Source organism: Gadus macrocephalus, chromosome 7 (assembly GCF_031168955.1).
Source record: "Gadus macrocephalus chromosome 7, ASM3116895v1".
NCBI lineage: Eukaryota > Metazoa > Chordata > Actinopteri > Gadiformes > Gadidae > Gadus > Gadus macrocephalus.
In genome coordinates this window covers 4,230,997-4,254,395 of record NC_082388.1, presented here as the reverse complement: position 1 = coordinate 4,254,395, position 23,399 = coordinate 4,230,997, and the positions used below count along the sequence as shown (strand labels likewise).

The following is a 23,399-nucleotide window of genomic DNA, read 5'->3' as shown; positions in this document are numbered from 1 at the left end:
ATCATCTGATGTGTAAATTCTGTGCTAGACTCATTAGCAGACATGCTAATGGGGCCAACTGAATATAAATTATAATCTGAAACCTAACCTGCTTCCAGGATGAAAATATATTAATTGCATTTATAGAGTGCTTTTCTAGGTACCCAAAAGGTGTCTGTCTGTAAAAGAGTGTCTGTCTGTAACCATGTCTGTGTGTTATATGTGTGTCACCTCATCCACTGACCCTCCTGCCCCCTGTAGGACGAGAACGACGTGTACATCCTGACCAAGGTGTCTGACATCCTGCACTCGGTGTTCAGCGCCTACAAGGAGAAGGTGCTGCCCTGGTTCGAGCAGCTCATGCCCCTCATTGTGCAGCTCATCGTGAGTCTCCTGCATACTCAACTGACTTAAGTCTGGCTTAAGTCCCTTTTTCTCCTCCACACTCCACTGACTCAAGTCTATTCTCTCCTAAACACTCCACCGACTCAAAACTGTCTAAAGTCCCTTCTTGCCTCCACACTCCACTGACTTAAGACTGTCTTAAGTCCCTTCTCGCCTCCACACTACACTGACTCAAGTCACTTCTCTTCTCAACACTCCACCAACTCAAGAATGTCTTAACTCACTTCTCGCCTCCACACTACACTGAGGGTGCACTCACACTAGGCCATCTGGCCGTGACCGTTTTCACACCTATCCGTGCTCAAATCTGCCAGTGTGTGTGTGGCCAGTCTGGCCAGGCCAGGCCAACTTGGCCACTTGGGAGAGGTGTGCTGCTACGGTACGGGCTGCCACGGTACAGATGCTAATGAGCCGACACGCGTACACGCACGGCTACGCAACCTGAGCTGGATGACGTATAGTTCATGCGACGACCATGGACATAACTAGAACTGCAAGCAGTTATGCAGGGGTCCAAGATGTGTGCATTTCGCCGGCACAACGCGAAGCATGTGTTCAAAACAAATGGGCACGGCGTGTGCCAAAAGATGCAGCTGACTCCAGTGAATCTGTGGATATAAAGGTTTTGACTGTGGGAGGTTCGGTGTGGGAGTTATAGCCCAAAACGCGTTTTCAGAACATTCCATTGGCAAATTAGGAGACATACAATGTCGTAGTTTTTTGGCGCCGCCTTGTGGCGAAATTTTCCGAAGACAATTTTCCTTTTCCAAATAACTCCCGCCCACATTAATAATTCTTGGCCATATTTTTTATATAGACTCGGGTTTGCCCCTTGATGGTTTCCTCATAGTTTGAAGAACATTCCTTTGGCCAATTAGAAAATATACAATTTCCTCTTTTATTGCGCCCCCTAAAGGCGAAATTGTCCAAAGTTGTTATCGAACGTCTTTATGGTTAGCACCAACATCTGTGTAACATTTGGACTCGATCCGATGTGTAGTTTTGGATTTTTGATTTTTCACGTCTAATTTAGCTAATAAACCAATATTCAAAACGCTACCGTTTCGTCGTCGAAGGTCGGATCAAAAAAGTGTCCGAGGATTTCTTTGCGTGTGCGTCTGAAGATGTTGTGTGCAAAGTTTGGTGTTGATTGGTCAAGAAATGTGGGAGGAGTAGCGAAAAAACAGTTTCGCGATTTTGCGAAAAAAAATTATCGACGCAAATGGGCGTGGCCTATGCCAAAAGATGCAGCAGACTCCAGTGAATATGTGCGTACAAGTTTTTGACTGTGGGAGGTTCGGTGTGGGAGTTATAGCCCCAAACGCGTATTCCTTGGTATAGCGCCACCTAGTGACCGGCGTGTCTGGATTTGGTTATCTGAGTAGCGGTGACGGACCTGGATCTAGTCATGCAATTGGCGTGTCCGCACCATTTACTGTTTGGGCTGTGGTACCACTTCTAGGGGGAGCCAAATAATAATAAAAAAAATCCTTACAAAAACAATAGGGATCCAACCTGTTGGCTTGGACCCCTAATAAAGGCGAGGAGCCTTCTTTTCCATTAAACGGTAAACATGGCGTCAAGCGGTTCAACTAGTGACTGAGAACTAGAGTGGGCTCCATCTGAGAACGGCTCCAAATAAGCAACAGACTCAGCAAAGTGCGAACTGTGTTCTCTGTGTTGTTTGTCCATTGTTGTTAAAACTCTGACTGGCGGCAGACTTTATTATGGTCCATGCAGCGGACGCTTGGTGATGACGTGTTACGACGTGATGACGTATGTACAAGAGCCTACCGTGGCCAGGCCACAGTTGCAACGGCCACGGCCAGATGGCCTAGTGTGAATGCAGGCCAGAGAACAATGGGGCCAGTTGAGCACGGTTAGGTGTGAAAACGGCCACGGCCAGATGGCCGAGTGTGAGTGCACCCTGACTCAAGTCACTTCTCTCCTCAAAACTCAGACTCAAAACTGTCTTAAGTCCCTTCTCGCCTCCACCCTCCACCGAGTCTGTCTTAAGTCCCTTCTCGCCTCCACACTCCACTGACTTAAGACTGTGTTCAGTCACTTCTCGCATCCACACTACACTGACTCAAGTCACTTTTCTCCTCCACAGTACACTGACTCAAGACTGTCTTAAATTCCTTCTCGTCTCCACACTCCACTGACTCAATTCAATTCTCTCCTCCACGCTCCACTGACTCAAGACTGTCTTAAGTCCCTTCTCGCCTCCAGACTCCAGCGACTCAAGAATGTTTCAAGTCCCTTCTCGCTTCCACGCTACAGTGACTTAAGACTGTCTTCAGTCCCTTCTCTCCGACACACTACACTGACTTAAGACGGTCTTAAGTCCCTTCTCTCAACCAAACTCCACTGACTTAAGGCTGAAGTCTGTTCTCGCCTCCACACTCCGCTGCCTCAAGTCTTACTCCATGATGAGTAACTTCAGAATAATTGAGTGCCATCAACGGCATCTCGTAGAGGCTTTTCATATATTATTTTAACGATTCAAATTCAGGATATGGGTCTTGCCATGCTTTTATTGTGTAGCCCGTCGGTTATAGGAAGTCTCAACGGGCCTCACAGGCTGCGTTTGATGGCCGCAAGGAAGGAACCAAGGAAGAAACTTCCGTCCTTCCTCCGTTGAAGGAACCAAGGAAGGACCTCATTACTTCCATCCTTTGAACGAACCAAGGAAGGAAGAGTCTTCCTCCAAGGAAGCAACACGAGGATGGCTTCTCCCTTCCAGGGATGCCATTTCCATCCAATAACCACCAGCGCTTGAATCCTAAACGACAGCGGCGTATTAAACCACCGAGTTCACATCACTGTGCTGACCCTTCACTTCGCTGTTGGGGACTGACCTCTCCCCCCACCCCCAGTTCCCCAGACGTCCGTGGGCGGACCGGCAGTGGGGGCTGTGTGTCTTCTGACCTCTGACCTCTCTTTCTCTCTCGTTCCCCCCCAGTGCCCCAGCCGTCCGTGGGCAGACCGGCAGTGGGGTCTGTGTATCTTCGACGACGTGGTGGAGCACTGCAGCCCCACCTCCTTCAAGTACGCAGACCTGTTCCTGCGGCCCATGCTGCAGTCCCTGGTGGACGCCAGCCCCGAGGTCAGGCAGGCCGGGGCCTACGGCGTGGGCGTCATGGCGCAGTACGGTGGCGAGAGCTACCGGCCCTTCTGCACCGGTGAGTGGGCGCAGTGACCGGTGCGGAGAGTGATTGAGGATGAAGAGTGTGGTGGAGGCTGTGTGTGTGGTGGAGGCTGTGTGTGTGGTGGAGGCTGTGTGTGTGGTGGAGGCTGTGTGTGTGGGGGAGGCTGTGTGTGTGGGGGAGGCTGTGTGTGTGGGGGAGGCTGTGTGTGTGGGGGAGGCTGAGTTTGTGGGGGAGACGGGATGGATGGCGGGAGGGATGGGTCTGGGATGTGTTTTTGGTGTTGCAGCAGTAGTAGTTGTTAAGGATGGATAGACTTGCTTGTTAGCATTTTAAACTATGTCCTTCCAAGACAACCCCCTTTACTTATTTCAGTAACGGTGAAGAAACAGTGTAGATTACTATGTTGACTATCATATGAAACAGACGGTCTTGTTTAAAATCCAATTTAGAAAAAAAAAAAGCATTTCTGCTTGGAAATTCCTCCAGAAATTAAGTAACAAGCCTTTGGCTCGTTAGAACTATTGGAAATTGTAACTCGGTATAACTCCTTACTCGAAATCCCCAAATTGTATGTAAAATAAAATAATAAAAACAAATTCTGGTTTGAATTTGAGCTGAAAAAGGGTGAGGCTGGATTCCAGGTTGGACAATGTAGTGATGTATGCACTGATTTGCATTATTTACCTTCAATACGGTCCTGGTGATTCACTTTCTTCCTCACAACAAGCTGCTGAAAGCGCATTAGAAATGGAATAAGTAAGAAATGCCATTAAAACGTCGCAAACAGGGAATTCAAGCTTACATAACTCGTGCTAATACGCAACATGCACAGCTAACCAAAAAGAGTGAGGCTTACATTCTAACCCTTGTTCGTCTCCCCCCCCCCAGAGGCGATCGCGCTGCTGGTTGGCGCCATCCAGGCGGCGGAGTCGCGCTCAAAGGAGAACGTCAACGCCACTGAGAACTGCATCTCGGCCGTGGGCAAGGTGATGCGTTTCAGGCCCGAATGCGCCAACGTCACCGAGATCCTCCCCCATTGGCTGGCCTGGCTGCCACTCAACGAGGACAAGGAGGAGGCGGCCCACACCTTCGACTTCCTGTGTGACCTCATCGAGAGGTAGGCTCCTCTCCCACATCGAGCCATTTTGTGTGTGTTGGAGAGTGAGAGAGGTGTGTGTGTGTGTGTGTGTGTGTGTGTGTGTGTGTGTGTGTGTGTGTGTGTGTGTGTGTGTGTGTGTGTGTGTGTGTGTGTGTGTGTGTGTGTGTGTGTGTGTGTGTGTGTGTGTGTGTGTGTGTGTGTGTGTGTGTGAGGAGAGAGAATAAAATGTTACATTTTTTCCTTTCGTAACCACAGCAACAACCCCATCGTCCTCGGACCGGACAACTCCAACCTCCCCAAGATCTTCCTCATCATCGCAGAGGGCGTGGCCAACGAGTCTGTGAAGAGCGAGGACGCCTGCAGCAAGAGGCTGGCCAACGTGGTCCGACAGGTCCAGGTGAGTCACTTGCATGGTACTAAGGGTGCACTCACACTAGGCCATCTGGCCGTGGCCGTTTTAGCACCTAACCGTGCTCAAATCTGCCAGAGTGAGTGTGGCCAGTCTGGCCAGGCCGGTCCAATTTGGCCACTTGGGAGAGGTGTGCTGCTACGGCACGGGCCGCTACGGTACAGATGCTAATGAGCCGACACGCACGGCTACGCAACCTGAGCTGGATGACGTATAGTCAATGCGACGACCACGGACATAATAAAGGTGACGAGCCTTCTTTCCCATTAAACGGTAAACATCGCGTCAAGCGGTTCAACTGTTGGTGTGTTCTCTGTGTTGTTATCCATTGTTGTTAAACTCTTGACTGGCGGCAGACTTTATTATGGTCCATGCAGCGGACGCTTGGTGATGACGTGTTACGACGTGATGACGTATGTACAAGAGCCTTCCGTGGCCAGGCCACAGCTGCAACGGCCACGGCCAGATGGCCTAGTGTGAGTGCAGGCCAGAGAACAATGGGGCCATTTGAGCACGGTTAGGTGTGAAAATGGCCACACGGCCATGGCCAGATGGCCTAGTGTGAGTGCTAAGATTGGTCAGGGGCGGGGTGGGGCTCAGGAGGTAGAGCGGGTTGGCTGGTAACCGCAAGGTTGCTAGTTCGATCCCCGGCTCCTCCTAGCTGGGCGTCGAGTTGTCCCTGAGCGAGACGACTCACCCTGACACTCACATTTTGTCTGCACACACGTGATAGAAGGATTACGATAAATGTTTACTTTTGATTTCTAGATGTTTCATGAAGCCTTTATTTGATCAGAAAGTCTCATTGAGGTGAATCTCTTCTGAATGAGACGTGAAACGTTTACAAATGGCTAAAATATCCCAAAAGATACTATAACGGATGTTTAACTTTCTACGTAATTATTTACGAATTAACCTTCCTTTAGTGCGTTATTCCTGGTTATAACCCCGTCTCTCTCTCCTCAGACGTCGGGCGGCCTGTGGACGCAGTGTATCTCCTCCCTCAACGAGGCCCAGACGAAAGCCCTACAGAGTCTGCTTAGCAGCGCCTGAGTCCCCCTGTCTCCCCTCCTCCCCCAGACCCCCCCACCAACGCCGCCACTGCTCCCATTTTAACGTGAAATAAAGTCAAAACATCCAGAGCCGGGAAAACCTCCCTCCCTCCGCTCATGAGTACTTCCTCCTGCTGCGAACTCTTTGTGAAAGGACTGCTACACAAACACCGCCTCCCCCCCACCCTGATCGGTGCCACCCCCAGCCCCCTCCCTCCAACCCCAGCGCTACACCCTCACCCTCCTCACCCCCCACCCTTTTCTGACACGAATCTTGGCCAGACGGGCGGCAGAGCCATCTGAAAACGGAGGGAAATAAGCTCCTCCCACACTCCGACATTTTGTGTTTTTTGTTTTGACGGCGATGTCGACCAATCGAAGGCCTCCTCCTCCACCGCCCCCGCCGCCACCATGAGCAGACTCTACACCGGCCTCGACGGAGCGCCGTTTGTCTGTCTAACGATCCGAAAGCAGATTAATTGTCTCGTATCTGGACTATTTGTTTTTTCTTCTTTTTGGGGGAAGCTATTTGTTTTAAGGGGTTTATACATATATTTTGTTTCCTTTCACGTGTTGCCCAGTGGAAACCAGTGAAACCAGTGGAGGGAGGGGGGAGTCTCTGGTCGTCTGGGTCCCGGATGGAGACTGGACATTCAGGAGGACTCGGACCGAGAGGGGAATGTGCATGTGTGGCCGCCGCCTCCGCCTGTGAATTTACTTTTTATTTGTCATGTTTTCTTTTTGGTTTATGCCCAGTATGGGACTGGGGAGAGGTCTTGATGGACTGGGAAGAGGTCTTGATGGACCATTGCTTGGATGAGGGGGGGAGGGGGGGATGCTTCTGAAGGGGGCTAAGTGCTAACCCCCGTGTTATTAGCGGCGTGATTCTAATGACTTAGAAACCCAGGGAGAGATGGTCGCCCAAACCCTGGTTTGGTTCAGCAAAACTTGCGTCGAAGCCCAGGTGGAGTTCAAAGGTGTCAAAGTGTCTCGTTTTAGAACGGTTTTGATAGTACTAGGGAGTTCTGGTGAGGGAGAGCAATAACCTTTATTAGTAGCCGGTCTCTGGCACGCTGTCGGGGATCGAACGCAGTTCGGGGAATCTCTGTTCGGGAAATGTTTCGCTGCCAACTGCTGATTGGTTTAGAGGCTGATGGTGTTTGATGGAATTACACAAAATAATACCAAGAATAAATTCCAACTGAAAGAATTGTCTTTTTCTGTTTGTATCTCTGTGTGTTTGTGTTTCATGCCAGGTACCTTGGGTCAAAATATTATTTTCAATATGTAAAAAAAAAAAGGTAGTTAATATATTGATATGACCTTACTTGGTATTTCTTAGGAAGGCTACCAACTGTTTGCTTGTGTTAAATTCCCTAACGTAGGATATGGTCAATTACAATCCATTAAAACTTATTTATTTAAATTATGTGCCATAAAATACCGGTACATCTTTTTGTGTAGCCATGTTGACGCCTAAAATAAATCATTCTGCATTCTTTTAAAATATATGCCCGGAACTTTTCATAAAGTTTATCCGATTTTTAACTAGATACACGAAGGAAATTACACACGATGCAAGGTTTTATCGGCGAACAACATTTGACGACGAATGCCTAGAAGTGTCCGTGATTGGCGGATGCAATCCGAGCAGGTGATTGACAGCCGTGCGAGCCTGTCGCAGGTCGAGGGGCCGACCAGCCCCCTGATACTATATCGTCGACGATGTGCTTGCCCGCGCTCTCTTGACCAACAAGTGCGCGGAAGACGGACGTGCTTCGCCGAGCTCCAGAACTCCGTTCCTGCATGTAAAGTTACATTACGCTATTTAATAATTTAATTATTATCCTTTAATGACTACTGGATCATGAGCGAAAAGTAATTAAACAAATGACGCGAAGTTGGAAGTTTTAATTGTTAAATTTAAATCCAGCTAACGTTAGCCGCCTCGAGTTCAGGTTCAAGGTGACGAAGTCGGCGACTTTTTCGCAAATATTACTTTAAATTCCGGGCGAACACACATTTAAGGGTTATGTCGTCTATTTAACTAACTGTTACACTATTTAACCTGATCAACGTTACGTGTTCGCCGCTAGCTGAAGTTGGACGTTAGCTAAGGCCACATGGCACATTAGCGGCCCACGCCGCTAGCTTACGCCCAACCTTTCGCCCATCGCCTACACGTGTTTTAGTAGTCCAGTGTTTCCCCGTCAATTTTAAATATATTAAGAAGCTTTATATTTTGGACTTATTGGCGAAAGTGTTTAAGGTTAATCAACTTGGCATAATTAACTTGGAAAAGTCGCAGGGTAAATGGCCCCTACAGGGCGCGTGTCATGCGGCAGTAATAGCGAACTTGGTCCATTAAAATGTTAATGCTTCTGTTTCTGTCCCCTGGACTTAACCAACACTTTATTGGTCAATATCCTTTTAGAAAATACTGAAATACTCCACCGTGGATAATGGGTGACGAGTGGGAAGAAGAGGTAATAATCTGCAATCGAATTTGGTCTCTAAATGAACTGGCAATGGCGCATTATTAAGTGTCAATGTCTCTTGATCACAGGAAACTAAGACCACCACGTCAGGTTTGTCATCAAATGGTGGTAAGTTAATCGCCGTCATTAATTGGTGGTCGATGTTCTGCTTAGTTATCTGTATTTTTTTTAATTGATGCAATATAATTTCCTCTAGTCTCTAACGGGACGTCCTCATGGAATAGTGGAGGAGGTGGTGGAGTAGACAACAATGGTGAGATAATCTCTTGCATTTAAAACTGCAAAACGTGAATGGAATGTATAATTATGAGTTCATAATTGCTCCAAGCAGGCAATAAACGAGGATTCTTTGGAGGTGGGGGAGATTCTGGGGGAAGAGGTAAGTAAGTTTTAATTTTGATATCATCTATAGTTTACTTTATTTAAGCTGAAAGGTTTAATACTATTCTTATTTCTCCAAAGGTCGTGGAGGAAGAGGAGGATTTAAAGGTTTTTCTTCTGGTGATTATAATATTAAATATGTTTTTATGTTTAAATGACGATTATGTGGTGGGGGGGGGGGGGGGGGCTGTGTGAACAAGCTACAAACTTAAAGAGGTCTTTGTCTCATACAGGTGGAGACGACAACGGAAATGGTGAGTTTAAAACTATTAATCCATGGGCTGGTGTTACGGTGTGATATTGCCTCCCAGTGACTGACTAGGTGGTTCGGTTGTCTTAGATACGGAGGGAAGCTCCGGTGGAGGAAGAGGAGGTTTCAGAGGGAGAGGAGGAAGAGGTGATGATGGGGCTTTTTGCAGATCTTGTTACTTAAACATGAGTTATTTAATGGCTTTGGTGCCATGGAACACATGTTAATAAGTACTTGATTTAACCACCAGGGGGCGGCAGAGGCTTTAGGAGCGATTCTGGAGGTATGTTATATTGATTTAACTATCAGATTTGTGTAGACAGTTCGCCTACACTTGTGTTTCATAATTATTATTTTTTTTGAAGATGATGGAAATCAAGATGGTGGCTCTGGTAGAAGAGGTGGGCAGGGCTCTTTCAGAGGTACAGCCAATGCCCTCACAGAAAACAATCTTCCTGTCTATGTATAGTTTTTTTTTTCCCAAAAATGTATGTAAAACTTCCCCCACTAAAAGTCCCCCAAAACTATGATGCTTACATGATGGAATATGATTTTCATATATATATCTTTATTTTTTCTACCCATATTATAGTAAGCATCAATTTAATTATGTTTCTCAATTAATACCAAGTTGTGTCTCTTGTTAGGTGGATCCCAAGAGGAAAGGGGAGGAGGTGGAGGTAAAGTGCCTAGACTACGATTTTGTAACAGACTGAGAACCTGCTGTAGTTCAAATCCCTGTCTAAACCTTTTCATCACTAGGTTATCGTGGAAAAGACGAGGATAACTTCTCTAAAGGTGACTATAGCTCATGTCTTCATCGTAATCAACACTTCGATTGCCACAGGTGTTTCTGCATTTACGATAACATTCAGGGCGTTAAACAGACTTTATCCAAAGCGACTTACAATAAGTACATTTGTCAAAATATTGCGGTCGGTACAGTCCAGATGTTCATTGAACCAAGAACTAAGAATCACTAGGTTAACCCATTCCCCGTATACAACTAAGATAGATAGGATAAGACGCTACACCATGCCAAGTATTGTTTTTAAGTGCCGAAAACAAGCATCAATTGCTGCTCCAGCTATAGTTTGTAATCCGTGTTGAGCTAAACAATGCCTGACTTCCTTCGGGGGTACAGCTCTAAGCCCCCCCAGTTCCAGTTCAGACCTTCTGAGTTCAGCGTTTAATCACTAACCCTTCCTACGTCTCTGTTTCAGTTTCTACCGGTGACGGAGAAACCGAAGGGGATGAAAGTAAGTCTTCAGATATTTGTTGATGCGCTCCACCACTTTGCTGTGAGTCGACTGCATATCATGATATGGATTTTTTTATGACGATACCGTTTTTTTTCTTTCATTTTTCATAAGCCTTAGGCGTTTGCCGATACCAATATTTGGAGCCAATACTGCTTTTGCTCCCTTAATTTGCGTCATAAAAATTACACAATGACAAATGTTACAAATCTCAATAAAAAAAAAATGAACAATTATTGAACTGTCTGTAAATCATGCTGGGGAAAATGGTAAAATTAAACAGCGGGAGAAAAAATTGTCCGATACACCCAAGAAAAGCAAATATCGGCCTGCCGATATGTCGGGTGGATCACTAACCCTTACCCCGTGTTCCTTCCCTCCCGAGGACCGAAGGTGACATACGTCCCCCCGCCGCTGGCCGAGGACGAGGACACCATCTTCGCCCACTACGCGTCGGGAATTAACTTCAACAAGTACGATGACATCCTGGTGGACGTTAGCGGCCTCAACCCCCCCCAGGCCATCTATGTGAGTGTGTGCCCCCCACCCTCTATTAATGCTTAAAGGTTGTATCATCGATTCTAGGCCGACACATAAATTATCACATTCATCTGATCTTTCCTCGCGATCTGCTAGCTGCCCGACCCATAAGCAGGCCGTCAAAAACTCGTCTCGGTAGGCAGCCTATGCTCCGAGATCGTACACAAAACAAATGGTACTACCAACCACCCAAAACCAAAATAAATAGTATTCCAACTGGGGCTGGGCAATAATTCGATTACGATTATTAATCACGATAAAACTCGCGTAGATTACGACGATAAGCATTAGACAAAATGCTTGATTTATAAAAAAATAAATAAAAAAAGGTTCTGATATGGATTTACCTAACAGCCAATCACACAGCAGAAATAAACCTCTACAAACATTTGAGATTGTTGCCTCCCTGCCAAAGGAGTTTGATGTGAAAGTCACTCACAGATCTTTTAGTTTTGAACACATTATTTTATGTAGCATAATATATGGTTTTACAATGTTTACATTTTGCACTTGCATAGGCACTACGTAGTTAATATTTTATATATTAAAGTTCAGTTCATGTGCCCGGGCCATTGTTAATCCACTTTTTTACTTTTTATGCATTGGTTGTGCCTAGTGTTGCTTTCGTCAACGAAAATTATGACTAAATATCGTCGTCAACGACCCTTAATCACATGAGGGAGACGAGACGCAACATAAATGCTGGTCATGTGACAATAACTATAATTAAATGCATAATGCAACATTGTTGACGAATAAAAACGAGACTAAATGTATTTTTCAAAATAATGCTCTGCGTTGACAAACTAGTCGAGATTTTTTTATTTATTTTTTTATTTCTGGGGCTGTATCAGGTTACGTTACTTCCTGAATCCCCACTCGTCGCGGCATTATTTAGATTCACAAGACGCAACTGTGGTAGCGTTAATGAAAACGTAAGGCCCTGTCCACACTAATCCGGGTAAATATAAAAACGTACAACTGAAGATGCATAGTACATTGCACAGAGAAATCATCATTTCCATTTCCCCTGCCATTTTTTTTTTTTAGATGAGCGCAAGCTTGTGGCAGTGTCATGGCAACCGAACGCCATTGTATCTGAAAGCCTCCGTCTACCCTGACCACACGACAACGCGAACCCAGCGTTTTCATATTTTTCCACCTCAGCGATAGTTTTTGAAAAGTCACTTTCAGTGTCGGAATTCGCCGTTCTAATGTGGACGGAACATGTTTGGTTGGTCAAATAAATACGTTGTAAATTCATATCAGAGTGTCTTCCATTTCTGGAATGGATGTATTCTTGAGTATAAGGTAACAATAATATAATAATACGATTATCTTGTTTGAATTGTGAAATGGGTTCGGCAAAAATAAAATGTTGGTTTTGTCAATACTACTAGGTAGCCTACTTATACAAGGCCTATATTGACTGAGTTAAATAGAATTGCATTACAAAAAAGTGACTAATACAATCTGCTTTGACTAAAACTAGACTAAAATAGTCATGGATATTTCTGACTAAAATAAGACTAAAATGCTCAGACTTTTAGTCGACTGAAACTTGAATAGACTGAAAAGAGTATGAACGTGACTAAAACTAATAAAAACTAAAATGACAGCTTGAGACAAAGACTAGACTAAAACTAAAATTAAAACAGGCCGCCAAAAACATTAGTTGTGCCTCTACAAGATGGCAATCACCCACAAGGGGTGGCTGTTGTGGGGTTTTGCACTGCGTTCATTATCGTTTTTACTGGAAACACGGAAGGGAGGGGTGAGCGAGCGGGCTCAGTTTGTTTGGGATCTCGCTTCAAATACCAACAGAAGTGACGTCACCCAACATCGCTGATACATCCTTTACGGCCACAGCAACATTGCCTTAAAACCAAGAGCTAAAGGAATCAATTAGGGCTGCAACAACAAATCGATTACGAAAAGCATTGGCAATGAATTTAGTCATCGATTCGTTAAAAAAACGCGATACGTCACTCGTAGGCGCTTCACTGTTTAAAGCCAGCCGCCGACAGGTTGGTTCATGCACGCCCACAGCGAGCTTTAGTGTGAGCGACCACAGTTTGTATTTTGGTCATATCTTAACACTGGACTGTAGGCCTATTTAAAAGTGTACCTTCACTGTCGTTGGGTTATAAAAACCCCTTCAACTCGGTATCCGTCTAGTCCTACCAAAAACTGTCAGCTGCTGCTGCTGCAGACAGCTGTTTTGTAAAGCGTCTATTATTAATATTATCGTTTCTCTCCTCGATCCAGACGTTCAAGGAGGCATGCCTGTGTGAGTCTTTGGAGAGGAACGTGGCCAAGTCGGGCTACGTGAAGCCCACCCCGGTGCAGAAGCACGGCATCCCCATCATCGCCGCTGGCCGGGACATCATGGCCTGCGCCCAAACCGGCTCCGGAAAGACTGTAAGATACCCCGGCAAGACCGGGACCATTTACACTACTACACACTACACACACAACTAGTGTGTAGTAGTGTACACAAATCATCTGCGCCTAGTCTACTGAAAACGTCGGACATATATCGTATTACATTACAAGGGAGATACAATCTTTAAAGTTCTATCTAAAAAATATCTATTTTTAAAAAGGTGTTAACATGCGCAAAAAATAAAATGGCTTTAAAATTTGAAAAGCTACTGAAATCATCATGTGTTACTGTACAAGGCAGGCAATTGTTACGTTATTTTACAAGAACATTACAACTCATTCGTCTTCAATTGGCATGCTTTGAATGTAACGTTCGTAATTTTTTTTTTTTCATGTCTTGTAAAGTGAGTATCGAGAAAAACGCTCCACAAATATAAGGCATTAATTAAACTGCAACCTCTTCATCAGCAAACGTCTATCTGACGAGATGTGTCTCCTCATGGTCTCTCCAAGTCTCACCTGGTAGCCTCACTCTCCTAGTGGTCTCCTCTCACTCTCTCCTCGCGAACTCCTGGTCTCCCCTCTCACTCTCACCTGGCCTCCTCTCCCCCAGGCGGCTTTCCTGCTGCCCATCCATCTCCCCACCTAGTCTCTCCTCCTGGACTCCCCTCACTGTCTCCCCTGCTCTCCTCTCCCCAGGCGGCCTTCCTGCTGCCCATCCTCCAGAAGCTAATGGCGGACGGTGTGGCGGCCAGCTCCTTCAGTGAGCAACAGGAGCCCGAGGCCATCATCGTGGCCCCCACCCGCGAGCTCATCAACCAGATCTTCCTGGAGGCCCGCAAGTTTGCTCATGGGTCCGTGGCAAGATTAGTGTTTATTGCATGTTTGTCCTCTGGTGAAGGGATTGTTTATCAGAATGCATCATGGGAGTTGGTGTCCATAATGACAGAACTCTTAACGATTTAATTACAAAACCATGACTAAAAAACTGTTACTAATGCAATACTTAATTACTTGCGTTTTATTCTTTCTGTTTTTCCTTGGGTGTAGGGTTTGTTCAGAATGCAGCATGGAAGTTTGTGACATAATGACATAAAAGGCAGATGCTTTTCTCCAAAGCGACTTACAATAAGTGCAAGTGCCGCCCTGGCAATCTAGATGTGTATAAATCTGGTGCTTAATGTGTTGAAGGCATATTCATGGAGCTGAACGTCAGAGCTTGATGAGTGACTGATTAAAGAAGCGTTGGTAGATGTGGTTTTCAGACGTTCTTGTCTGCCCTCCTCCCTGTAGGACCTGCGTGCGTCCAGTGGTGTTGTACGGAGGGATCAGCACGGGGCATCAGATCAGAGACCTTTTGAGGGGCTGCAACGTGCTCTGTGGCACCCCAGGGAGGCTGATGGACATGATCGGGAGAGGGAAGGTGAGTCGCCATCTTGTTCACACTGAGGTGTGTTCGGACTTGCTCGATATCCGTCTAGCGGTGTTGATGGTGTGACCATGGCAACAGTGTTGTTGGTAAGATAGGATTGTCAAGAGATCAGCGAGAAGTGGAACTTGGAGAATCTTTCCGTCCATTTCTCGGTCTATGTCAATCTTTCTGTCTGTCCCCATCTCTCTGTCCCCGTCTTCCTCCCTCCCCATGCTTCTCACCCTTTTAAGAATTGCATTTCATTCGAATGTAGTCTTTTGACGAGATCCAGTCTTATCAACCGTTGGAGGAAGAGATTCCCTGATTAGTCAGAACTGAGCCGGACGTGGTCTGAACTTAACTGGTCTCGAACAGCGGAGGCGGCGGAGTCTAGAGCAGATCTTATCAGATGCTGTTTCACTCACTTAGCGCTGACGAACAGCTTAGGCCTTTCTAACAAATTACTCTTGAGATAAGCCCTAAATCTTGCCTGCTGGCTTGACGACGGATTGGTGTTGAGATTATAATGATGCTACTACTCTAATCTTTGCTGCTTTTGAATCTGATGCTTACTGCTTTAGTACTACTGTCTTTCTCGTGTGAATCTCCTCCAGTAGCAACATCTTAAGAACAAATAAATGTACCCTATGAGATTGTGAAAATTGACCCAAAGACTAGTAACTGAAAAACTTAGTTTGGACCATGAATAAAGACCGAAAAGCCAGGACTCAAAACTTTTCATTGATTTAGTATTCATTGTTAGAGATGTATCGTTATAGGATTCTTAAAATGTATTGATCATCACTATCTTGATATCATCAGGATCGAGGCCATGTATCTTGAGGTACACTGTGATGCCCTCCCCTGACCCATTGGTTGTCGTCCCCAGGTGGGTCTGACCAAGCTGCGCTACCTGGTGATGGACGAGGCCGACCGCATGCTGGACATGGGCTTCGAGCCAGAGATGCGTCGCCTGGTGGGCTCTCCGGGTATGCCCTCGAAAGAGGAGCGCCAGACCCTGATGTTCAGCGCCACCTACCCAGAGGACATCCAGAGGTACGGGGAGCCGGGATGGACCTGGGTGTTTGTGTGTGTGTGTGTGTGTGTGTGTGTCAGGCATGCAAACTAGTCACCTTTCGGCTAGGGCTGCAACTAACGATTATTTTAATAATCGATTAATCTGTCGATTATCTTTTCGATTAATCGATGAATCGGATAGAAAAAAATAATAATTGGAATTGCCGCATCTTAATTCAAAAACTGAACATAACTTCAAATTCACAGTGCAGACTGAAGTGTAAAAACACCAAGTTATTGCTCCAACGTCCCGGAACTATTAAAAGTAATATTAAATAATAAAAAGATTAAAAAAACATAACTGCGATAACAAAAATAAAACATACAATGTATGATATACTTTTATATGTATATAAGGGATGTCCATGGTTAACCGGTCAAACCTATTGATACCATTTTCGAGACTCCTTGAAATAGAACTTGTAATATTGCTTTAATTGCTGATAAGATGATAGTTCAAGATAGGACATTAAACGGGTCATAATTCTATCTTTACTATCTATTTTATATTACTGGGAAAACAAGTTTTCACCAAAATCTCTTATTTTTTTACTGCTGCATTTGAACGCATCAATCATATTACTGAGCCGACCTGAACACATCACATTTGACACTGTATGTGACCATTGGTTCGGTTTTTTTTAAGCTAACTAGCTCTATATCCTGCCGATTTTAACATGGATTTAAAAACTGCATTACTATTTTTAACTGACGGGACTTTATACACCGTCCGGTTGTGTGATTACTACCGCTGCTTTGGAGTTGATGCACGCGGTGCCGACTCCGAGCCCGTCTGCACAACGTATGCAGCAGCAGCTGACAGTTTTCGGTTGGAATAGACGGATACTGAGTTGAAGGAGTTTTTTTAACCCAAAGACAGTGAAGGTACAACACTTTTATGTAGGCCTACAGTACAGTCCAATATGACCAAAATACAAGCTGTGGTCGCTCACACTAAAGCTCGCTGTGCGCGTGCATGAACCATGAACCAACCTGTCGGCGGCTGGCTGTAAACAGTGCTGCGCCTATGAGTAACTTATTAATCGCACGACACAACGAATCAACGACAAAATTCGTTGCCAACGCATTTAGTAATCGATTTTTATCGATTCGTCGTTGCAGCCCTACTTTCGGCGAAATTCGCCGTTTTGAAGACAGAATTTACCACTTGTGTGATTCGTGGAGCAATCATTTTTCGGGGGGGGGGGGTCTGATGGCCAGCCATGGAGTCCTTGTCGCGCCTGCTAATACATTTTCGATGGAGAGGCGAGCGGGCAGAGAGAAGGCGCAGCATTATGTCAGGCGTCACGACAAGCGGAACTGTCGGGGAACTGTCTCTTCCATGCTCGTCGAACATATGCGCGCTCGTGAAGCCGCGCGGCCAGCTGACTGCGCGAGCGGAAAGTCGCCTACAATCTGAAACGGCCAAGCGTGTGGTTCGGTTCGGCACGCCTCAGTCCGGTAGGGAGGCTGCGGTATAGCCCAGCCCAGCTCAGTTCCGACGTCTCGTTTCCACCGCCAACAGTACCCTTATGGTAGGCCGGATGTCAATCACCGCGGCAGCTACGTAAACATCCCGAAGGTGAACGGCGATAACTGATTCCAAAAACATAACGAATGTAACAAAAATGGTCACGTAAATAAAATATACAAACGAACAGAGCTTTGTCTCCCCGCAACCTTATATTGAAAACGTTCTCATCGATTCATCCAATGAGAGTGCAATCCCGTTGCCATGGCACATGGGTAAACAAATGATGAGGCACCACCACACAAGTTAACTAACGATCGCTGTAGGCTTCAGTATCATGCAAGCACTTTATTTTATTTTTATTTTGTTCTGCGTCACAATTGCATGCTTTAATAAAGTATTGTCTTCTTTAATAGGTCAATGCTCCACCTCCTTGTTTGCCCAAGCTAACGTCCATTATCCATAATAATAACCTCGCGGCTACTGTTTGTTTGTTTTTATCCTAATGTCACGCCCACTTTTGGCGGTGGAAACGCGAACCGTGCCTCAACTTTATGAACCGAGCCCTCTGGTGGAAACGCGCCAAAAGAGAATTTCTCAGTGGCTCAGAGTCTCCAGTTTTGTTTATACATAGTTTTGATATAGCCGAAGCAAGACTGAAGCATGCTGCAAAACAGCAAAAGCGGGCCATTGAGACACTGGTCCAGGCCAAGAAGAAAAATAAATATGGCATGCTCCTATTGCCCTGTTATCCCACCTCTTTTTATTCTTAATATTCTTTTTGGAGAGTATTAACTTTGGAATAAGTCATGTACCTATTGGGGCTGCACATAATAACTAAATGCTTGTGACTAACCCTAATAAAGTAATAAAAAATGTAAAAGAAAACTCCCCGGAGTATGACCCTGGAACCCCCTAGTGGGTCTGTGTTTTTCTCAGCTCGCGCATCATTCTCAGCTCACGCATCACTCTCACCTTTTTCACTCTGAGCCAGTTTGCATGCCTGGTGTGTGGACGTGTAGGTGATAGACCTGTGTCTGTGTGGGTTGGACTTGTGTCGGTGAAGCTGATAGACTTGTGTCTCTTGAGTAGGATGGCAGGAGACTTCCTGAAGAAGGACTACCTCTTCCTGGCTGTGGGTGTGGTGGGCGGGGCCTGCTCTGACGTGGAGCAGAAGCTGGTCCAGGTCACCAAGTTCTCAAAGAGGGATCAGCTCCTGGACATCCTGAAGAACACCGGTAAAGACTACTGGTCCCAGAATGGGCCAACCCATTTTGACTGAGTTTAAAGGGGTGATTTATTGACTCATAGTGGGTGTGTCCACCTAGACGTACGACGGACAGATGAGCAACGTTTGCTTCGGTACGCTGTTAGACTGATCTATCCATTGTACATCCAGGTGGACACTCCCACTTGTGATGTCCCCAAAACATAGGAAGAGGCCGATTTTCAAACGGCCTTTGACGGTGACGCCTGTAGGAAAAATATAAACAACTAATTTTAGGTCACTTCTTTGGTCAATGATCCTTAATTTAAGATGAGTGGTACGACTTATTGATCTCAAGATGTCGTTGCTGGTGGTTTTGATTTGCAGGAACCGAGCGGACGATGGTGTTTGTTGAAACCAAGAGACAAGCCGACTTCATCGCCGCCTTCCTCTGCCAGGAAAACGTCGCCACCACAAGCATCCACGGGTTAGTGCCATTACCAAGCTATTGGGTCTTAGCTGGGAAAGGTTTGACTGCAATAAGGAATGGGGGACGAGCCCCAGGCAGGCTTGCATGTGTATATAGGGACTCCGTCATTGGGGTTTTAAAAGCTGATCACTTACGGTTTCTTTAATGCTCAATCCCTTTCTTAAACAGTTACATTGAAATATAGGCTAGAATCCCCCGCTTCTTAACAAACTCGGGCTGCCCGGTCTTTAAGCCTGATCAGACTGCACAGACCCGAAATAGACTAGTAGTACTTTAAGGAAGATATTGAATATCATTTAAGTGGTATCGTTTTGATTGAGTAAGAATTTTGATTGAGTAAGAACCTTTTGATTGAGTAAGAATTTTAAAAAGTAATCAGCGCGAATGCTGCGACAGAAGACTGCCTCATATCAGGAGATCGTCAAATGTCTTGGTACGCTTTTCTACTCAACTGCTCGTATCTCCTCTGTTGTAAAGCCTTCAATACTCACGTTCTTGTGGAGAAAACCCCCGCACTAAGATTCACTTACTGGGAAACGGTACGTTATATCAAAATTAGCTGAATGCCAAGCCGTTTATAGCCCTGAAAAAAGACTGGTTCTCTTACTCTGCGTTTACACCAAAAGATGCATTTGCTGCCCGAACGCGTTGCTGCCGAAGTTTTGCGGCGCGGCTAAAGTTTGGCGGTGCCGCAAAAGGTTTGGCGGTGCCGCAAAAGGTTTTGCGGCGCGGCAAAAGTTTTGCGGTGCCGCAAAAGGTTTTGCGGCGCGGCAAAAGTTTTGCTGCGCCGCAGTTTTGATGCGCGGCAAGTTTTTCCCGCGGTGCTTCTGAATTCATTCACAACCATGGCCGACATTACGAGCATCATATCTCTACCTGTTGTGGAAGAGGGAGAGACGTCGGAATGCTCGTCGTCGTTTATGGATTCATGACACCATTCGGAGCCGTACAGAGCTCGGTGAATTTCACCGTCTTCTGCAGGAGCTCCGTCTGGATGGCGAACGCTTCCAGCGCTATTAGAGGCTGACTCCAGCCCAGTTTGATGACCTGCTAGCTAGGATCGGTGCTAGGATCTCTCGGTTGGACATTTATACTTATATTTATACAACTGTTGTATAATGAGCGTATACAGCACACGGCGAGTGAACTGCTCCATAGGATAAATTGCCGGCGAACCGCTCTATCGGAGCCTTCTCTCTCGGAGGGGCGCTAAAGTATGTTGCATAGCGACCATCGATGCATAGCGGCAGCCAGGAGGGACTACTATTTTGTATTCTTTAATTAAACGGCTATTTTGACTTTCTTGGTTTCTTTTTAAATGTAGTGTGTCTATGACTTTCGTTTCGCCATAATAGTAACCGTTGTATAAAAGCAATACATCAATTCAGTCAGTGGCATGTGCTCATTATACCACTGTGAAGAGGGTCGCCGGCCGGTGAAGGGGGTATAATGAGCACATACCACAGCCTGGCGTGATCTATTGCTTAAATATATGTATTGGACACTTAAAACTGGCCACGGTGGTGTTGAAGATCACCGGGTATGCAATTATTATCTTCTCCATTTAAGTAACACTGATTGGCTGTTACGGCATGTCACTCAGTGGCAACGCTGTTGAACGCTGATTGGCTGTCATCACGTTTGCAGCCAGGCAAAGGTTTTGCGGCGCGGCAAAAGTTGAAATATTTCAACTCGAGCAGCATTTGACACGCCGCAAAATACGTGAACGCGCCCTCCGCCCGTGCCCGGCAGCGGGTACGGGCATGCCGCGCCGCAAATCAGAAAATGCCGCGCCGCAAATCAAGTTTTGCTGCCCGTTTTCTCGGCAGCAAATGCATCGGCAGCAAAGCAGCAACGCGTCTCTACATTCACTTTGAATGGGATCACGACGCGCGGCAACTTTTTGCATCTTTTGGTGTGAATGCAGGGTAATGGCGCTCAGTCCTCCGTTCCTCCGGGAGTAATTTAATGTTCTCTAATTGAGGTTCATCCTACATTCTCCTGTGCTGTGTTCCGATATCCATACTTCCATGAGTTCACTTATACGTGGTACACTATCCGCACTAACTTAGTGCGCAGATTTTCAAATGTCACTGTTGTTCCAAATCGAATACTCTGTGGTGTACTAACTGGAAATAAAGTTTGCGATTGCCGCCGCGGCTCGTCCCCCGCAATAAACATCCCGCTTCATCTATAAAACTACAAAATGACTCCATTAATGCAAACTGTGGAAATGACTGTGGAAATGCGCCGACTTTGGCTCAGCCTGGCTCCGCCTCTTCCGCTACATAACGATCCACACTTTGCAATTTGACTGTTTTGAGTACACCATACGGGTCCTTTCAGTACACTTAATTTTTGCCCGGATCTTAATTGGAACGTCCTACGTACTTAAAAACTTTAAAAAAAGTGCAGTGAGTACATATAGTATGGATATTGGAACACACCACTGGTCTCTAATCGCGGTCAGTCATCCGTTCTGTTCCTTCCTTCACAGGGACCGGGAGCAGCGCGAGCGTGAGCAGGCCCTGGGTGACTTTCGCTCGGGGAAGTGTCCCGTCCTGGTGGCCACCTCCGTCGCCGCCCGAGGCCTGGACATCAAGGACGTTCAGCACGTGGTGAACTTCGACCTCCCCAACAACATAGACGACTACGTCCACCGCATCGGCCGCACTGGCCGCTGCGGGAACACGGGCCAGGCCGTCTCCTTCTACGACCCGGAGCAGGACAACCAGCTGGCCCGCTCGCTGGTCAAGATTCTCTGTAGTGTGAGTGAAACGTTGGGGCAACGGGGTTACTTAAAGGGCTGTTACGCCACCAACTGATCATCCGTTTGGGGACGATTTAAACGCCTTCTTCCTGAGTAGTAGTACTTCAGGAGGTAGAGCGGGTTGACTTGTAACCGGTAGGTTGCTAGTTCAATCCCCCCGACTTCTCCTAGTGGAGTGTCGAGGTGTCCCTGAGCGAGACGCCTCACCCTGACTGCTCCGGACGAGCTGGCTGTCGTCTTGAGGGATCGACTCCACCGTCGATGTGTCAATGTGTGTATGATTGGGTGACATTTAGGCCATATTGTAAAGCCCTTTGAGTGGCCACTGGTTGGAAGAGCACTATATTAATGCAGTCCATTTATACCATGAACTCTTTGCGACCCTAAGCTCTTGCAACGTTGATTTCTGTATTACCTGGGAAATTCCCGCCCCTCCCAAGTGTACAGAGGAGACGTTCCCCTCTGCTAGAAGGGAGTGACCCTGTGTTTTACTGTGTTCAGGCCCAGCAGGAGGTGCCGTCCTGGCTGGAGCAGTCGGCGCTGGGGGCCCACGGTACGAGCGGCTTCAACCCTGTGGGACGCGTGTTTGCCTCCACGGACTCCAGAAAGGTAATTCGTTCATCATCGTGCTAATTGTTTCTCTGCATAGTCTCACCCCTACATCGCCCCTTCATTACTCTCCTAAAATCACACTCTTACACACTTAATGTATTTTTGTTTGTACATCCTGGCACTTAATGTACACACTTATTGTATGCTGTACGTCCTTGGTTCTATGAAAATCCTTACTGTACCGACAGATATATTATTGTTGTTTCTCTTTCTTCTGACTAATGGACTTATTGTAAATCTCTTTGTATTAAAGCATCTGCTAAACGCCCTGAATGTTTCCACAGACCGGAGGCTTTCAGTCTGGCGGCTCAGACCAGTCCAGTGCGGCTCCCAGTGCCGCGGCCGATGAAGAAGAATGGGAGTAGAGGACTCCCTGTAACGGCCCCATGTTGAGTTTTTTTGTGTGCAGTGGAAATTTATTGGTCCGTGAAGTGACGAGTTGTTAATTTAATTATTAGTTAAGTCTTTTATTTTAAATGTTGAACTGCATGCATTTTCTTCTCCGTCAGTTTTACTTCGGAGTGTTTCTGTTCTTTCCATTTTGTGAACTGTGATATTTGACGCGCTTTCGTATTAACACGAAAGTCAAAAAATGAACGTCCCCATAAGAAAATAAATGTTCCGGACGACTGCCCTTGACCTGACTCGTCTAAATGATGTACGCTCCTGTTAAAGTTGGGTAAAAAACATTAAAATCTAAAGGATTTAACTGATGTCTGGTGTTTTGGTTATGTTGTCATTTAGTAACTTGACTTGCTATTGCACTGAATTCAAATTAAATGTATTTTATTTGTGGTTAACTATTAACAATGCATTCATGAATTGTCTGGCAGCATTGAAAATAGTATGACAATATAATTAATTCGGACCCTGATCCACCGACTTGACTCAAAGTTGCAGAATAAAGTTAATACATCATCTCGGGTACTTCATCCTTTAGAAGAGGATGCAT

General features: G+C 46.0%; 2 protein-coding genes across 7 annotated transcripts in view; both read left to right on the top strand.

Annotated features, from left to right (window-relative positions):
* Positions 1 to 7,306, top strand: part of kpnb3 (karyopherin (importin) beta 3) — a 38,106-nt gene extending 30,800 nt beyond the window's left edge. The window contains exons 22-26 of the mRNA XM_060055433.1: positions 241 to 363; positions 3,350 to 3,569; positions 4,425 to 4,653; positions 4,891 to 5,032; positions 6,011 to 7,306. Of these exons, the coding sequence (XP_059911416.1) occupies positions 241 to 363; positions 3,350 to 3,569; positions 4,425 to 4,653; positions 4,891 to 5,032; positions 6,011 to 6,097 (801 nt within the window). The 3' untranslated portion in view covers positions 6,098 to 7,306. The remainder of the gene's footprint in view (positions 1 to 240; positions 364 to 3,349; positions 3,570 to 4,424; positions 4,654 to 4,890; positions 5,033 to 6,010) is intronic.
* A 492-nt stretch (positions 7,307 to 7,798) lies between these two features.
* ddx4 (DEAD (Asp-Glu-Ala-Asp) box polypeptide 4) lies at positions 7,799 to 23,160 on the top strand. Of its 6 annotated transcripts, none has more exons than XM_060055477.1 (23): positions 7,799 to 7,904; positions 8,531 to 8,582; positions 8,663 to 8,702; positions 8,791 to 8,847; positions 8,923 to 8,973; positions 9,057 to 9,095; positions 9,209 to 9,229; positions 9,316 to 9,372; positions 9,476 to 9,508; positions 9,591 to 9,647; positions 9,873 to 9,905; positions 9,988 to 10,023; positions 10,449 to 10,484; positions 10,870 to 11,012; positions 13,293 to 13,445; positions 14,109 to 14,263; positions 14,703 to 14,832; positions 15,710 to 15,876; positions 18,461 to 18,606; positions 18,963 to 19,062; positions 21,563 to 21,833; positions 22,337 to 22,444; positions 22,732 to 23,160. In XM_060055477.1, exons 2-23 carry the CDS (start codon positions 8,559 to 8,561, stop codon positions 22,810 to 22,812), a joined length of 1,938 nt encoding a protein of 645 aa, XP_059911460.1. In that variant the 5' UTR covers positions 7,799 to 7,904; positions 8,531 to 8,558; the 3' UTR covers positions 22,813 to 23,160. The 6 variants fall into 6 exon arrangements, with proteins under 6 accessions (XP_059911460.1, XP_059911462.1, XP_059911461.1 ...); XM_060055478.1 differs by having other exon boundaries at positions 7,800 to 7,904; positions 8,926 to 8,973; XM_060055479.1 differs by lacking the exon at positions 9,591 to 9,647.
* Positions 23,161 to 23,399: the final 239 nt, after the last annotated feature.